At 46.6% G+C, this 17,775-nt stretch overlaps 1 protein-coding gene across 1 annotated transcript; it reads left to right on the plus strand.

Annotated features, from left to right (window-relative positions):
* The first annotated feature begins 6,868 nt into the window (after nucleotides 1-6,868).
* Nucleotides 6,869-11,849, plus strand: LOC121461217 (cytochrome P450 2D20-like). The gene is made up of 9 exons (XM_041672164.1): nucleotides 6,869-7,129; nucleotides 8,549-8,720; nucleotides 8,993-9,145; nucleotides 9,225-9,385; nucleotides 10,062-10,238; nucleotides 10,422-10,563; nucleotides 10,764-10,951; nucleotides 11,353-11,494; nucleotides 11,595-11,849. Exons 1-9 carry the CDS (start codon nucleotides 6,941-6,943, stop codon nucleotides 11,771-11,773), a joined length of 1,503 nt encoding a protein of 500 aa, XP_041528098.1. The 5' UTR covers nucleotides 6,869-6,940; the 3' UTR covers nucleotides 11,774-11,849.
* The last annotated feature ends 5,926 nt before the right edge of the window (nucleotides 11,850-17,775 follow it).

Raw genomic sequence — 17,775 nt, forward strand, 5'->3', positions numbered from 1 at the left:
GGAAATTGTCCCGGAGAGACTTACCCACAGATGTAGTTAAAATTTGCCTTTCTACCCTTTGCTCTTCTTCATCAGAATTTAGAAATTCCTCAATCTTTTCAATTCTATTCACCATTGCCTTCTGCAATGTCTGAATCTCCTGTCCAGAATTATGTTCCAAAGCCTTCACTGAGGATTCTAATGTATGAAGTTTATCCGTTAGAGATAACATCTCATCTTTGGACATAATTTTTATGGCATAAACCGTGCCTTCTTGTATTGACAATCTTTCCGTCAATCTGTCATAAACTTTAGACAAAATCCGATTGTCACATTCAGCAGTTTTGATTCTCTCAGTTAATGTTTCATTTCCTACAGAAAGGGACTGAATCTTATGGTCCAGATCAGCTGTTCCCTCTTCCATAGTAATGAATTTCTCCTTAACATCAGCCTGAAGAACTTCAACCTGATTCTTGAGAAGATTGTTATCAGCCTGGAGAACTTCAAACTGATTCTCGAAAAGATTGTTATCAGTCTGGAGAACTTCAACCTGATTCTTGAGAAGATTGTTATCAGCCTGGAGAACTTCAAACTGATTCTTGAGAAGACTGTTATCAGCCTGGAGAACTTCAAACTGATTCTTGAGAAGATTGTTGCCATTCTCAATTGTTTTTAAGCGTTCAATCTCGACCTTAAGAATCCTGGATTCGTCTCGTAAAGACTTTATCATATTTCTATTATCAAACCATTTGGTGCCAATGAAAACTACGAATCCCAGAAGGATCCATATATGTGGGGTGATAGACACCTCTTGTAAAATCTCCCACATGGTACAATTAAAAAAAATCATTAAATTCTTGAACAGTAATGTGTTCAGACATTTTATTTATAAAAGAAAATTTTTTTACCTGCAAAGATCGGTTCCTGCCAGTGGTGGTCTCTGTGTTTTTGGAGCCTGTCCTAGAACTAGCTCTTGTAGACCAGGCTGGCCTTGAACTCACAGAGATCCGCCTGTCTCTGCCTCCCAAGTGCTGGGATTGAAGGCGTGCACTACCAAGGCCTGGCAGGCCTCAAACTCACAGAGATCTGCCTGCCTCTGCTTCCCAAGTGCTGGGATTAAAGGCGTGCTCTACCACTGCCTGGCCGGCCTCAAACTTGTGATCCTCCTGCCTCTGCCTCCTTCAGCAAATCCTACCGGCGTGGGCCACCACAACCGGCCAAGTCACTTTGTAACAGACCAAATCTGACGCTGTGGCAGCTTTTGTTGCAAAACCGCAAGTACTTGAGCTTCTGCTAATTCAGGCAGTGGTGTTCCGCTGCAAAACTTAGCCAAGGCAGGCAGAATGGGCCTGTGTCGCCGAGTGTGTCTCGGACTCGGCACTGGGGCCGGAGTCACGAACTGAAAAACAGCACCGGGGAGGGTGCTGTGTTAGCTAGCGGGCTACCCGCTTGAGTCGGGGGCAAAATAGCCCGACTTTGGACGCCAAAATGTAGCGGCGTAAACGAATGCAGACAGAGTGTAAAAATATATATATAGCTTTAATGTAGAAATAGACTTACAGAACCACCGTTCCCGCGGAGACCAGGAAAGCAGAAGCAAGCGCTCGGAGCTTGCGCGCCAAATTTATAGGCAGACATTAGCCCGAGGCGAACACGCCCCCTAAGGGGCGGGACTTATCCCTACAGTACAGGATATGACAATTTTGGGTGGGGTCAACTGGGTGCTTTTATTGCTTCTCTGAGCTGGTAGACTTTGACCCCAGCATCTGGCTCATGAGTATTTATTGCTAAAGTGAAAACAACATCTGAAAATTTTAGAACCTTGCTGAGGTAGAAAGCTCAGAGCACCCTGCAGAGCCACATCTGTTCTGGCCTTCATCCACCAGAGGGAGCTGTGTATCTAGGCCTTGGGAGTGGCCTTCTGGGAGTCAACTGCAGGAGGAAATGCTTCAAACTTGACAAAGCTCTTACAACACAAGGGGAGATGTGGATCAATGAAGGTCAGGGTTTCTAGAAAGGGACAGAACCTGTGCCACTGTGTACATGGAAGCCACAGAAGCCTGTAAGATTTTCAGTGTAGAATATTCCTTCTAGGCTGGGCGGTGGTGGCACATGCCTTTAATCCCAGCACTTGGGAGGCAGAGGCAGGTGGATCTTTGTGAGTTCGAGGCCAGACTGGTCTACAAGAGCTAGTTCCAGGACAGGCTCCAAAGCTACAGAGAAACCCTGTCTCAAAAAACCAAAACCAAAAAAAAAAAAAAAAAAAAAGAAAAGAAAAAAAAAGAATATTCCTTCTATTCACCTTGGCTGCAAGAACCTAAAGGCTGGACCTGAGACGGGTCCAGGTGGACACTGAGCAGAATCAGCACCCAGACCAGCCATATAGTCAGCAGTAAAGGAATTTTCCATGCAAGCCTGCATACCTGATTCAATCTCTGGATCTCATATTGATTGGAAAGAACTGAGTCTGTAAGTGTTTATTGTCTTCTACATTCTCACAAGGGCTAGTACACCTACGCACATACACAAACCAAGCAACTCTTATGCCATACACACACTTACACATATGCATGCACACTGTGCACACACTCTTACACATATACACAGCACTATGAACATACACTCGCATACATGCATTCATATGGACACATTCATATAACATGAACACATACCATGCAATATGTATGCTGTGATAGAGAAAGACAGTGCAGAGTTTCCTTCATCTCATATTCTTGCTGAAGCCATTTTAGGTTTGATTAAAATTTGATCTCCTTGGTAGAAAACTACCCAACTTGCTTCTAGGGAACCTGAGGTAAAGAGGCCCCGGCTAGATTGTTTTAGCTTCTTACTGCCTTCTTATGCAAACCTCTGTCCAGCTAACTGCTTATCTTGGCTTTGTTAAACTGCTTGCTTGTGCAATAACTCCCACAGAGTTGCCTAAGACCTAAGTAGACTGTGGATTTTGCCTTTAAAAGTCCCTTTTTCTAAATACACAGTGCTACAGTTAGGTCTCGAATACCTGAGTGTAATCCCAGCCAGCTGAAGTAGACTTTCAGTTGTCTACAGACTGTGTCTGAGGGGTCATCACTAGTGGGTTTTCTCTAACAACACTGTGCACGAAGCCACATGCACACACACTTGCATAAATTCATAGATACTTACACATACCTGTCCACACACATTAATAAGAATAAAGGTAATTTAAAAGCTACTAAAAGGAAAGATGCCTTCAGCTACTCTCTGTGGCTGTCATGTGTGTTGAATGCAGTTTCATTGCTCCAGCATATCCTATGGCATCTTGGCAAAGACTTCTCAGAGCACAATCCATTTACGGGTTTGCAGTAGAGTCTGTTGACTGAGCCCAGATGATCTGAGTTCCTGTCCAACCACCCTGAGCCCTGACTGATGCCTTCCTGACTGACGTGGAAAGGTGAGAGCTGTGGGTTGTAGTGCTGGGTAAGGACAGGCAGGACAGAGTCTGTTGTCACACTTCCTGGAGACAATGGAAGGTCATTGTAGGCTTCCATCTGTAGCATGATTAATAGAAGCCCAGAGACAGATAATGGGGTTCAATCTGAAGGTCAGAAGAGCAAAACAGCCAGTCAGTGGCTCTTACCTCTACCTCAGTCTGAAATGATGATCCTGCCTCCAGGAATCCACAGAATGAGACTGACTGAGAGCTGTCTCCTCCTATCTTATATTCTTATGTAGGACTGGGATTAAAGCGTGCACCACTTTTGCCCAGTTTCTATGGCAAATTAGCATGTCTACTGTGATTAAAACTGTGTCTTACCACTGCCTGGTATGTAATGCTGATCAGGGTGGCTGTTTTACTCTCTTATCCTCAGGCAAGCTTTATTTATTAAAATACAAGTGAAATATCACTACATTTCCTCTTCTTGTCTAAAATAAAAGATGACTATAAGTAATATGAGATAAACTATATACAATAAGTACTATGACTATATTCAATATATACAGGCAATAAATACATCAACAATGTCCCCTCACTTGCGTTCAACATTTTCAGCCACAGCACTCCATATCTATCCTAGATTAGTGAGTCCAAGGGCTTATACTAATTTACTTTCAATCATAACTTGCTTTCTGCAAAGAAACAAGGAAAACTATAACTATCTAGTCTTCAACTTCCTCAGAGACCCAAGAAGGAAACAATATCAGCTGAGTAAGCAGGAAGTGTGAGCAAGCAACTTCCAAAAATACGTGAGTAGTGACGGGATCCAGGAATTATATGTGAGGCTGATTCTAGTATTTTACTTATGTCATATTTACATATGTCATACCGCATGAACATAAGCATACGTTCTGTGGCTTGTGTTTCCGTAGGTAACATCCTATCATACCATGAGGAGTGAAGTAACCATTCCGGTATGGGAGTTTCATGAACACCAAAAAACAAAACAAGAAACAAAACCCCAGGCCATCCTTTGCCCAGATGAGCTTTCCCAACTCAACAGTCTGAGTCACAATGACCCCAATGAGTCATCACTCTTCCCAAGCTGACTGGCTTTGCACTTCCCACCATGCTTAGGGAAAGAAAGCACAGAGCTAGGAATGGTTGTAGTTGTCACTGTTGGTCTTCACTCCAGTGAACCCAGGCAGTTGAAGCCAGCAAAGGGAAGGGCACACAGGACAGTCCAGGAGAGACATGCCTAGGTTCCATTTGTTTTTTTTTTTTTTAGAGGAGTCCAAAGGACAGTGATTAACTATCTGTTGAATCTGGGAACACTGCTGGCCAATGACAGCCAGGGACTCAGTTCCACCTTCCTGTTGTAGACATGGCACATCATGCAGCTGACATGGATTCCAAGACCCCAGTCCCCATGGAAGTCACACTGATCTTACAGGACACAAGTGCTCACGTGGCTGAGGGGCCATGGACCGAGGAAGAAGGGAAGCAAACAGTGCTAGCAGGCAGATGTTACCAGAGCATCCAGGTCATCTCCCATGAGATGGTGACAGACCAGGAACCTGTACAACATACAGTGTGTGACACCCCTCACCTGCTCGGTGCACTTGCCTCTCAGGGCCTCACTCAGCCTGAAGTAGGAAGATCAGACCCAGTCAGCACCATTGCTTCTATTTCACGTTATCATACGTGACACACAGAAGAGAGGTGGAGACCTGAGGAGAGGCAGAAGGTGTGACAACTAGCATCCAGGCCTAGCCACTATGTCTCTGAAGTTACCATGTGAGCGTCCTGGAGCAAGCCAGGAGGAAGCCACCAGCCTGAGCCTATGAGTGACCAGAGCACAGTTGTCTCTGTCCCCCCATTCATGACTGTGACCCAGGTTGGTGTCCTGACCCCATTCACAGGTCTGTTCAGGCCAAGTTGGAGCTGGACAAAGACACTTGTCTGTGCTCCAACCTAGAGCACCATCCTCTTGATTAATAAATAAATAGGTAAATTTTAAAAATGTATAATGGTAGACAATATTACCATTCAGAAATTTAATAACACTTTGTTTCTACTATGGATTGTTATGACAAACAATGCTGCTATGAACATAGTTGAGTACATGTCCTTGTGGTACTATTGAGTATCCTTTGGGTATATACCCAGAAGTGGTATTGCTGGGTCTTAAGGAAGGTTGTTTCCTAATTTTGTGAGAAGTCACCATACTGATATCCAAAAGGGCTGTACCCCGTGGCACTCCCACCAGCAGTGGAAGAGTGTTACCTTTACCCCACATCCTCTCCAGCATAAGTTGTCATCAGTGTTTTTGATCTTGGCCATTCTTACAGGTGTAAGATGGAATCTCAGAGTTGTTTAGATTTGCATTTCTCTGATGACTAGGGATGTTGAACATTTCCTTAAGTGTATTTCAGACATTTTAGATTCATCTGTTGAGAGTTCTTTGTTTAGGTCTGTACTCCATTTTTTAATTGAATTATTTATTCTTTGAATAACCAATTTCTCGAGTTCTTTGTATATTTTGGAGATCAGCCCTCTGTCTGCTGTGGGGTTAGTGAAGATCTTTTCCCATTCTGTAGGCTGTCGTTTTGTCTTGTTGACTGTGTCCTTTGCTTTACAGAAGCTTCTCAGTTTCAGGAGGTCCCATTTATTAAGTGTTTCTCTCAGTGTCTGTGCTGCTGGGGTTATATTTAGGAAGTGGTCCTGTGTGCCACTGTGTTCAAGTGTTCTACCCACTTTCTCTTCTATGAGGTCTTTGGTCTCATGTTGAGTTCTTTGATCCATTTGGACTAGAATTCTGTGCATTTCAATAGACATGGATCTCTTTTCATCCTTGTACATGATGATACCCAGTTATACCAGCACCATTTGTTGAATATGCTTTCTTTTTTCCATTTGATATTTTTGGCTTCTTTGTCAGAAATCAGGTGTTTGCAGGTGTGTGGGATGATATCCGGGTCTTCTTTCTGTTTTCACACCAATACCAGGCTGTTTTCAGTACTGTAGCTCTGTAGCAGAGTTTGAAGCCAGGGTTTGTGATGCAGAGGTGATCGAGGGTTCAATGGAGCATCAAACATGTCCTCGTTCATTCTGACACAATGGCCTCAGGCCCCCAGAGCTCTTCCAGTGGGGCACATCGCTGACTGACTTTGCTTTACCTTCTGATGCTGTACCTTGAGGTAGGGTCCAATGCTCTTCTGCCCACTGTACTCACAGTGCCAAAGGCTACATAACCACAGTGGTCAGTTCCCTGAGGAGAAGCTGAAGCTACTCCCATAAGAAGTACCCATCGAGAGAAGAGATGGCATTAACCTCTTAGCTTACTTGTCCTGGACTTTCCTGACCTCTTGCAACACAACCTGACTGAACAGTAAACACAGCTATTTGGCTCAAGGCAGAGAACAAAGTGCAGCCTTCTCCCCTTCATAAGGGACCAGGTGCCCAGTTTGTCTTCAGAGTGTCTTTCCTGATCCTAGGTGTCTGGATCAGGGATTCCCATAACCAGCCTGGGGAGCAGGGGCAGCCATGGTACTGCTGACTGGAGATGGCCTGTGGTCTGTGGTCCTATTCACAGCCATCTTCCTATTCCTGGTGGACCTGATGCATCGACGCAAGTTCTGGACTTCCCGCTACCCTCCGGGTCCTGTGCCCCTCCCTGGGCTGGGCAACCTTCTGCAGGTGGACTTCGAGAACATGCCCTACAGTGTGTACAAGGTGAGAGATGGCAGTGGAGGGCAGTAGAGGTCATGGTGCCCCCAGCAGTACGTGGTGGTGCTGATGCCACAGGATAGACAGGAAGATGACCACCAAGAGGAAGAAGGCTTAGTGGTTGCCTTGTGGCAGTTACTTATGGGTCTGAGGATACTGTGGACTTAAGAGCAGAGACATATATGAAAAAGGCCATGGAGGCAGGCCTGGAATGTGGTTGGATAGGACAGAGGTCAGGGAGGGCTGAGTTTTCTTGTGATCCCGTCAGTGTCTGTGTTCTCAGTCACAGTGGGGAAGAGTCAGGTTTCATTGTAGCATGTCAGTGAGGACAGGCTGCGTCTGCTATAATCTCTTGTCAGTGAGGATGGGCTGCGTCTGCTATAATCTCATGTCAGTGAGGACGGACTGCATCTGCTATAATCTCATGTCAGTGAGAATGGGCTGCGTCTGCTATAATCTCATGTCAGTGAGGATGGGCTGCGTCTGCTATAATCTGTTGCTGCTGTACAGTCACAGAGGAGGATCAGGATACATTGTAGCGTGTCCGTGAGGATGGGCTGTGTCTGCTATAATGTCATGTCAGTGAGGACGGGCTGCATCTGCTATAATCTCTTGCTGCTGTACGGTCTTAGGCCTTGCTGCCCATCACAGGACCCGAATTCCCTCATGTATGGTGGGGGTATGAAGGAGTGATGGAGGAAGGTCATTGGCTAATAAAGGAACTGCCCTGGCCCATTTTATTGGTTAGAGGATAGGAGGGAGGAGTAAACAGAACAAAATGCTGGGAGGAAGAGGAAGTGAGCGCAGAGACTCCACAGCTCTTTCGGGAGCAGACGCCTCAGAGAGAGACGCCATGCCCCGCTCCCGGGATGAAGCTCCGACCCAGGATGGACTAGGCTAGAATCTCCCTGGTAAGCGCACCTTGGGGTGCTACACACAGATGATTATAAATGGGCTAAATTAATATGTGAGAATTAGCCTAGAAGAGAATGGGCCAGGCAGTGTTTAAATGAATACAGTTTGTGTGTTGTTATTTCGGGGCATAAGCTAGCTGAGCAGGCAGCTGGGGTGCTGGGGACGCAGCCCTGCCGCCGCCCTTATTACTACAAAGGAGCACGGATCATTTTCTCACACGATGACAGCTTAATGATCGTATCTGCTGTGAGAACTTTGCTGGATTGAGAAGATAGGATCATGCAGGCATAAGGTGTCATACTTCAGGCTAGAGATGTGGTCAGTGGTAGCACATTTTCCCAGCAAAGGGCAGGACAAAGGTTCACAATGCATACCACAAAATGTGCTTATGCGCAACTGCACACGTGACACATTACACATGCACACAGACACACATGTTCTGTGTTGAGGTTATATTGTCCAGTTTACTAGGGACCTCCATTTTCTAAGCATTCTATCCCTCTACTTCAGCTTCGTCAACGCTATGGTGACGTGTTCAGCCTGCAGATGGGCTGGAAGCCCGTGGTCGTGATCAATGGACTGAAGGCAGTGCGGGAAGTGCTGGTGACCTGTGGAGAGGACACTGCTGACCGCCCTCCAATGCCTGTCTATAATGTCATGGGCTATGGGCCCAAAGCAAAAGGCAAAGAGCTATAGTGGGGACAGGGCAGAGAGAATACAGTTTGAGGAGCAGTGACCAGAAAATGGACAGGGCCCAATGGGGGGGGGGGAGGATGTGCTCAGATAATGGAAGGGAAATCACTGCGTGGAGGGTGGAGCCTCCAAAGCTGCACGTGCTGATTGTGATAGCAAAGTGCTGGGGCGCTGATGGCTCAGACTGACCACAGGGAAAGGTTGGGAGCAGGGCAGACAGCACAGCCACATATCCTTGGTTACACACAGATGTCTCTGCAGGTGTGGTGTTAGCTCCTTATGGGCCCGAATGGCGAGAACTGCGGCGATTCTCTGTGTCCACCATGCGAGACTTTGGCCTGGGCAAGAAATCCCTGGAGCAGTGGGTGACAGAGGAGGCTGGACACCTCTGTGACGCCTTCACCAAGGAGGCAGGTGGGTGATGGGTGAGATGTAGAGATGTGGGCAGACACTTATGAATGACGTCATGACTTGTTTGCATCTCTGCTCCTAGGCCAAGCATTTAATCCCACCACCCTCCTGAACAAAGGTGTATGCAATGTGATTTCATCCCTCATTTATGCCCAGCGCTTCGAATTTGAAGACCCTTTCTTCAATGGGCTGATCAAAACATTAGAGGAAAGTTTTGGAGAGGACACTAACTTCACTGCTGAGGTATGAGACTCGGGCAGTCTGTGTGCATGGTCATTTATGTGCTGTAAAATCAGAATGAATATTCATTCCGGGGGAATAGGCTGAGGGCCTTGTGTGATAATCAAATCCAGGAGAAAAGCCCTTGCCCTTAGCAAATCTCAGATACTAGGCGGGGAAGAGTGGACCAAGGACAGGGGCTCTAGAAAGGGGGTGAGGCTCTGCTCCCGTCTACATGGAAACCACGTAAGGCTGTTAGATGTACAGAATAGAATAGACATTTCGTTCACCCTGGGCTCAATCAACCTACAGGGAGGACAGGAGGATGCAGCAGGTGATATTTGGGACAAACAGACCCTGAGTCCTCTGTAGACAAGTCTGGGAACTAAAAAGAAAAGGGCTGGGAACTGAGTCTGGTCCAGGTGAACACTGAGCAGAGTACATCCAGGGTCAAGAGAGATGGCCTGTGGGTAAGGAACATAGCAAGACAGCCTGGAGATCTGAGCTGGATCCTGGGACTCACTGGGAGATAGATCCTACTCTACAAGTTGTTCTCTGACCTCCAAACAGGAGTCTTTGTGCACATGTACGTGTGAGAGTGAACATACAGGCACACACACACACACACACACACACACACACACACACACACAATGATTCTTAATTAGGAATAAAAACACCTAGACCTGTACCTTTACAGCTGGTGAACACATTCCCGGTGCTTCTGCACATCCCTGGGCTGCCTGGTAAAGCCTTCCCCAAAATGACAGCATTGATAAACTCACTGGATAAGTTGTTGATTGAGCACAAGGGAACCTGGGACCCTGCCCAGCCACCCCGAGACCTGACAGATGCCTTCCTGGCTGAGATGGAGAAGGTGAGGATAGCAATAAAGATGGGGACAGGGCCTTTGGGCTGAAGTGTTCTGTGACTTGTGATGCCAGGCATGTGGAGTTTGTATGTCATCTATGAACCCAACGCCTGTGGTCTTGAACACAATGATGGATCATGTTGGGGTTTACTGCCTGTGTCCCTGAGCCTACCTTCTCTGTCTGCCCAGGCCAAGGGGAATCCTGAGAGCAGCTTCAACGATGGGAACCTGCATGCAGTAGTAACTGACCTGTTCACTGCAGGGATGGTGACCACCTCAACCACACTGTCCTGGGCCCTGCTGCTCATGATCCTACACCCGGATGTCCAGAGTGAGCCTGGCTGGGGCTGGAAGGGAGTGTGAGGGAAGAAAGATAAAAATATTTGAGAAGCATGTGGGGGCTCCAACGTCACCTTTACCCAGACTCCCACAATTCTGATGGGAGTCTTAAATCACCTACTCACCCAGTGATAGAAGGTCAAGGAAGAACAACTAAGGAACTGCTTTGCTGAGGGGAGGCTGTTCTTCCAGGCCGCGTCCAACAGGAGATCGATGAAGTCATAGGGCAGGCGCGGCGTCCAGAGATGGCAGACCAGGCCCGCATGCCCTACACCAATGCTGTCATTCATGAGGTGCAGCGATTTGCAGACATCGTTCCAACCAATGTACCACATATGACATCCCGTGACACTGAAGTACAGGGCTTCATCATCCCCAAGGTAGGCATGGTCACCTTTGTCCCAGGATCACCACTCGGCAAACAAAGGCTATAAAGACCAAGAGCTCCACATCCTGGATTTGCAGATGGTGAAGGGACCAGCCTGGGTGTGAGTACACTGCAGCCATTGCCCAGGACTCCCCAGGGAAGAGGGATGGCTAGTGGAATAAGCCACAGGATTGCAGGGAGTGCTACACACAGGGGCAGCTTCTGATTTGTGTACTTAGGGTGGCTTTGTCATATGACCTTGTATGGTACCAGAAAATGGTACCAAGGGGATCTGAGGTTGAGGTTAATGTAAGAACCCTATGTGTGCAGGAAGAGGTTGTGCATGTGACCATGGTAAGCTGGGTACTGGCAGTCCTACCACAGTCCATGTTCACACCATGTGTCTCCTGCCAGGGGACGACCCTCATCACCAACCTGTCCTCAGTGCTGAAAGATGAGACTGTCTGGGAGAAGCCCCTCCACTTCCATCCTGAGCACTTCCTGGATGCCCAGGGCCGCTTTGTGAAACATGAGGCCTTCATCCCATTCTCAGCAGGTCCTGTGGGTTATCTGTCTCCATGTCTCTTCCCAGCGTGCCTTGGAAGGCAGAGCATCCATCAGGTCCCAGACTGACTGAGCCCCTTTCGCATCTACAGGCCGCCGAGCTTGCCTGGGGGAGCCCCTGGCCCGCATGGAGCTCTTCCTCTTCTTCACCTGCCTCCTGCAGCGCTTTAGCTTCTCGGTGCCCAGTGGACAGCCCCAACCTAGCGACCATGGCATCTTTGCATTGCCAGTTACCCCCACCCCCTACGAGCTCTGTGTAGTCATGCGCTAGCAAGGACAGCAGCTCCATCCTTCTCCCCAGCTTGTTCTGATTGATATCCAATAAACCTTGTTTGTGGTTCCACTCAGACTCCTGGTCCAACCCCTTCCTTGTCTCCACTGTGGCCCAAGACAATAGTCTACAATCAGTCTTTCCCCTCTGTCCCAGATCTCCCCTATAAACAACTTTCATGTTGTGAGGAGAGTTTGCTGAGCCAACAGCAGTGGCACAGGCCGGCAGTATAGCAGGATGGAGGCTGATGCCAGAAGATTGCAAGTCAAGACCAGCCTGGGCTGTATGGCCTGGACTATTTATTGAGAGCCTTCTCAAAAAAAAAAAATGGCGGGTGGAGTAGATCAGGAGGTGATGAAGAGATGGAGGAGGGAACGAACGAAGGGGAGAATGAGAGGGCGAAGCATTGGGACAAAGTAGGAAGTGAGGTCGTTGTGCTGCTGTCCAGGTGTCCAGTGATTGACTAGATCACAGGCAAAGGCCATCGATGGCTGAGGGGTTGGTGACAAACTGCAGACAGAAGTCAGTACTCTGTGGTTCCTGTGAGGAAGTGTGAATGACGTGTTGTGGGATTCAGCACTACTCTTTTTTGGGGACAAATGTTGGTGAAGATCCCCAGAATCCTGAAGTGTCACACATGGTTAGGGGTCTCTCACTGCTAGAGAAGCTGCTGTCCTCCCAGCTCAGCTTGCTGCAGTGAAGGGATGCAGAACATCTGCTGTAGGAAAGGTGTCAGAATCCAGGAGGATGGGCGGGATCCTGCTGTGCTGTCTGGGGCCATCTCTCCAGACCGGGGAGAGTGCTCCCAGCCAGCCTGTAGGCATGATATAATGGGTGTTTCTCACTAGGAAAGCTCAAGAATCTTGAAATTTGGGGTTTTGTGGGTCCGGGGAGAACATGGAGGCATGCAGCAGCCCTCAGGGCTCATCTTAGTCTCTGTATAATCTGAGGCCAGACAGTAGCATCCAAGGCCCATCCTCTATGGCATGCTTGAGACACAGCTGTGCAGACACTATTTGTAGTATTGCTTATGAAATAGAAAATGTCCTCCCACTGACTCTCTGTCATGGAATGTTAGGGAATCCTCCACCACCTATCATAGTCCGACCACGGCTTTTGTAACGTTCAGGACCAAACGCTCACCATGCTGGGGTAACTTTACTTCACAGTCCTACCTCCTCGCTGCCTACAGGAATAGCCACATCGATTGCCAACAACCCTTCTCCCCTCCCCACCCCCTTATTCTTATCGTGCATTCATGGGTATTTGCTTGCATGTGTGCGGCGCCTGAGGAGGACAGGGTGCACACTTGGTTGTCAACCTCCTGCGGGTCCTCCGAGTCAAGCCTGGGTCATCAGGAAGTCAGTGTGCTTCACTGTAGAGACATCTGCACAACCCTCCTCCTTCCCCGTTAGTGGATCTGGAAGGTCTTACTCCAGTCTGAGGCGATGTCCTACAACCTCTTAAGCTCTGCATGTGTGGCATGTTCAGGCGAGTGACTTTTCTATTTCCCTGGGAGCAGGGGTTCACTGGACATTTGTGCCCCTGCTCACAGTCCTCAGCCCAACATAACCAGCATGCGCAGCTGCCATGGAGTCTGCCCCCGCCTCCTGATGCCCTTCAGAGGGTAAGCACCTGGGGAGGGAAGAAGAGGCGGGGATCTTCATCTGTTTGATTGCTTTTATCTTGGTCTCTTTAAGGGATTTGTTGATCTTTTCTGATTTTTTGTCTTCTTTTCCATTTCTTTCAGGGAAATTTTCATTTCCTTTTTAAGGGCCTCAATTGACTTCATAAAGTTATTATTATTATTATTATTATTATTATTATTATTATTATTATTTTGGTTTTTCAAGACAGGATTTCTCTGTAGCTTTTGGAGCCCGTCCTGGAACTAGCTCTTGTAGCCCAGGCTGGCCTTGAACTCACAGAGATCTGCGTGCCTCTGCCTCCCAAGTGCTGGGATTAAAGGCCTGCGCCACCACTGCCCAGCCCTCTATAAAGTTATTTTTAATGTCATTTTCTACTGCTTCAACTGCGTTGAGATGTTCAGGGCTTATTGCTGTAGAACCACTAGTTTCTGGTGTTGCTTTATTGCTATTTGTGTGTATTCTTACCCTGTTGTTTACCCATCTCTTTCTCAAATTGGTACAGGTGGAGCCTGTGCTTTAGGGGACCCCTTTTCCTCCAGTTGAAGTAGCTGGAGGCTGTGGCTCTGTTGAGTGCTCCTTCAGATGCATGCAGGGTTGAGCTTCTTGTGATTGTTTCTCCAGGTGTGTATGGGCTCAAGCCTGAGATGGTCACTCTTCTCAGTGCAGGTAGGGTCACAGTTTCCGTGGTCACTACTCCAGGTGCGGGTATTGCTGGCATTCCAGAGATTGCTCCTCTAGGTGCAGGCAGGCCTGAGGTTGAGGTTCTAGTGGTCTGATAGCTTCTGGAGACCACTGCTGTGTCCATGGACCACCACAGCACCGATGCTGTCTCCTGGCATAGCCTTCCTGGAAAGCCTGCCACCTTTCTCTTCTTTTCTTCTTAAATACCTGTGCACACTGTAACCTGTTTAAAGATTTTTTTTTTTTAGTTTGGCTCCATTTTAACTGTGTTGCCATAGTATTCTTTGACAGCATGACTCAACCTTGAATTGCTAAGCTGCAGATAGGCCCTATACTTGAGGCTCTGGCACGTAGCCCCACCCTCTCCTCAGGAATGTAAGAGCTGAGCCTTAAGCCTGCTGACCTGTCCGAAAGCTGTCTAATTGGCACTAGTCTTTAAGCAAGAGCTGCATTCACCTGTTTTGCTCTAGAAAGTTGGTGTCTGTACTCTGGAGGAGATTTTGCTTTGCTTGCTGCTTCTACTCTGTGTGCCGGATGTTCACGTGCTCTGCTGCACAGCAGTGCCCCTTGAAGGAGCCATATCCAGTTTTTTCTCTTTTTTCACTTTTCTTGGGCCTATGGGGAAATTAAGGCCCCAAACTGGGTGCCATTTACTTGGATTTTTCTTTGGGCTTCTAACCAGCTCCCAAATAAAGACACAGAGACTTATTATTATTTATGAATGTTTGGCCTTAGCTTAAGCTTGTCCCACCAGCTCTTTAAACTTAATATAACCTGTTCCTGTTCATCTACATTTTGCCTTGGAGCTTTTTTTTTTCTTTTTATCTTTCTCTCATTCTATATGTTGTAGTTTCCTGCTTCCTCTACGTCTGGCTCCCTGGCTCTTGTTGTCTCACTGTGTCTCCTTTTCTTTCTTTCTCAGGCCTAAATTCCTCCTGCTACCTACTCTTCTGCATATACCACCTCCCTCACCACTGGCCATTCAGCTTTTCATCAGCAGAAACAGGTGCCTTATGCAGCCAAGGTAAAAGAACAACATATCTTTACATAACTAAAGAAATGAAACGCATCTTTGCCTAGTTAAACAGACATCCAGCAACATAAAAAATACAATTTTACATAGTTCAACAAATATATCACAACTCTACTTAGTTAAACACATGCGACAAAGCTTTACATAGCTAAATATTCAATGACAGCCAGATGTAGGCAAAGAAATAAGGACAAGATCTCAAGTTGTTTCCATCTCCATGCTTTGGACTTTTCTTCAGTCCCAGCACACTCCTGAACAAAGCCATATGCAATGTGAATATCTGTCATTTGTTTCCAATAAAGTATGAAGTCCTTTGATTTGGCAAAATACTGAATGTTGAAGGATATTTCATCACACCATGAACTCCAAGGTTGCATCATTTACTGGAAAAACCTGTTCCTGGTTGTGGCGTGGCTAGGCTTTACTCCAAGTGCCTTTTGCTCAAATATTATAAAAAGGATTAAATAAAGTTAATCATAGATCAAGAGGTAGAGCAAGTTACCAGTTGACCGGAAGTGAACATAATATTATGAATATAAAATGATAGAGAATGAGGGGGTAGACAGGAGGGTGGATAGAGAGATGCACAGGAAGTGGAAAGTGGGGATATGGAGTTTGGAGAGAGTTTTTTGAGGTGGTGGAGAAGAGAATTTGGGGGGGATCATGGATGGGGTAGAATGTCAGCTAGGTGCTTTCTATGCTTCTCTGAGCTAGCAGGATTTTCACCCCTGTATCTCCCTCCCAAGTCTTTATTGATAAAATAGAACGATTGAGTTTTTGTTGAACATAATAGCTGAAAAAATTAGAGGAATGTTTGAGAGAGAACACTGGCTTCCTTGCTGATATAGGAGGCTTAGGGCAGCCCACAGTGACACATCCATGTTGTCCACCATCTCAGAGGAAGCTGGATGTGCGGGTTTTGCCTTTAAAGCCTCTTGTTCTAAATAAATTAAGCCACGCTTGGGTCCCAAATACTTGAGTATAGTCCCAGCCAGCTTAAATAAGGATACTTAGTTGTCTTCACGTTAATTTCATGTTAGCTGTCTACAGACATTAGGTGTTGAATGCTCTCCCAATGTTTTTGCACATCCAAGGGCATCTTGCCAAAGGCTTCCCAGAGCACAAGGCACTTATGGGTTCACAGTATAGCATGTGGACTGAGCATGGAATGACCTGAGATCCTGTCTAGGCACCCTGAGATTTGACTAATGCCTTCCTGTTTGAGGTGGAAAAGGTGAGAATTGGGGGTTGTAGTATTAGGAAAGGACAGGCAGGACACCGCAGGCATGTCACACAGTAACCAAGTATCTGGACTTCTTGGAGACAATGGAAGGTTATTGTGACCTTCTATCCATGGTCCTCTATTGTATGATGTTTTCTTTGAGTTCTTACAAAGCATTCAACTTTTGGGGCATAAATTTATAAAATATCCATTTGCCTGTTGCTTTGCAGCCACTAGCACCAATTGTACCCAGCCGAGTCATGGCCCCACTGGCTGCCTTTTCCTTTGTTCCCCAAGACCTCTGAGTAAGTCTGGAATTTTCCTGCTGTAGCATTCCACAGCAAATAACACAGGCACTTGGGTTCCAAACACTGCTGGAGTGAGCCACTTCCACACTTTCTCCCACGCAGATGGCTGGCTCTCCCCGCAGGTTGTGACTTCCCCTGGACCCCTCCTCAGACTGCTGAGCTAAACTCACCCAGTCAGTACACAGTCTATATTCTCCAGTCAGACTTGCTACACTTCACATTTCACCAGCAGCAGCAGCAGATTTGGTGAGACAACTGGGAATACTTAAAGAGGGGAATTAAATTTAAAGAAAAAAAGATTTTCTTCTGTGATTCAAAAAAATATATATATAGGAAACACTGTTACAATGGAAGGAGTTAGGTCTCTGTATGATTACACAATGAATGGTTTAAAAATGGAACATACTGGTCTACAGAGCTAGTTCCAGGACAGGCTCCAAAAAACCCACAGAGAAACCCTGTCTCGAAAAACAAAACAAAACAAACAAACAAACAAAAAAAAGGAACATAAATGAGGGGATAATTCACGTAGATGGAACTTACATAATGTCAATTATAAACAATTATTGGTTTGATAATTCTTGCTTTATCCCTAAAAACATTGGTTAATATGAGTGCCAAGTTGCTTGATCTAAGTATCGAGATACAGGCCTTGGAAAAGGTTGCTTTTGGGGTTCAATGTGGGCCCGTATTTCCATGTAGGGCCTGAGAAAAGCATATGGCTCCTTTAAGTGTTTGTGCCTATTTGTCAGTCCGCGAGCAGCCAGTATGGTAAGTGGGAACCAAAAACAAAGTAAAAATACCTGCACAGCACAAGCACCAGCATTCTAGAGCTTTAGGAAGGTTGAATGCAGTTTCTAGTCTTAAACCTTCAACCTGGCTGCAAGCTTTATGTTTGACCTTCCCAACCCACCCCAAGAATTGGAGCAGCCAGCCCATAGAGCACTCTGAGAATCCAAGTATAGCTTAACAGTCTGAAGTTTTCATGTGCAGTCAAAAAAGGCTAAACTATATTCAGTAAAAGAGGTCCAGTCAGAAAAACCTCTAAACAGGTTCCAGTGTGTTTGACAATGTTTGTAGTATTAAGAAAGAAAGTGGGCATAGACAGT

This window comes from Microtus oregoni, unplaced genomic scaffold (genome assembly GCF_018167655.1).
Source record: "Microtus oregoni isolate MIOR12 unplaced genomic scaffold, Mior012 000022F_ref0000154, whole genome shotgun sequence".
NCBI classification, from domain to species: domain Eukaryota; kingdom Metazoa; phylum Chordata; class Mammalia; order Rodentia; family Cricetidae; genus Microtus; species Microtus oregoni.

Bases quoted from the DNA above. Each gene is read 5' to 3' on its own strand.
- LOC121461217 (XM_041672164.1), top strand. From the start codon at position 6,941: ATGGTACTGCTGACTGGAGATGGCCTGTGGTCTGTGGTCCTATTCACA. The intron at 7,130-8,548 runs GTGAGAGATGGC...CCTCTACTTCAG, and splicing joins TGCCCTACAGTGTGTACAAG to CTTCGTCAACGCTATGGTGA. The intron at 10,952-11,352 runs GTAGGCATGGTC...GTCTCCTGCCAG, and splicing joins AGGGCTTCATCATCCCCAAG to GGGACGACCCTCATCACCAA.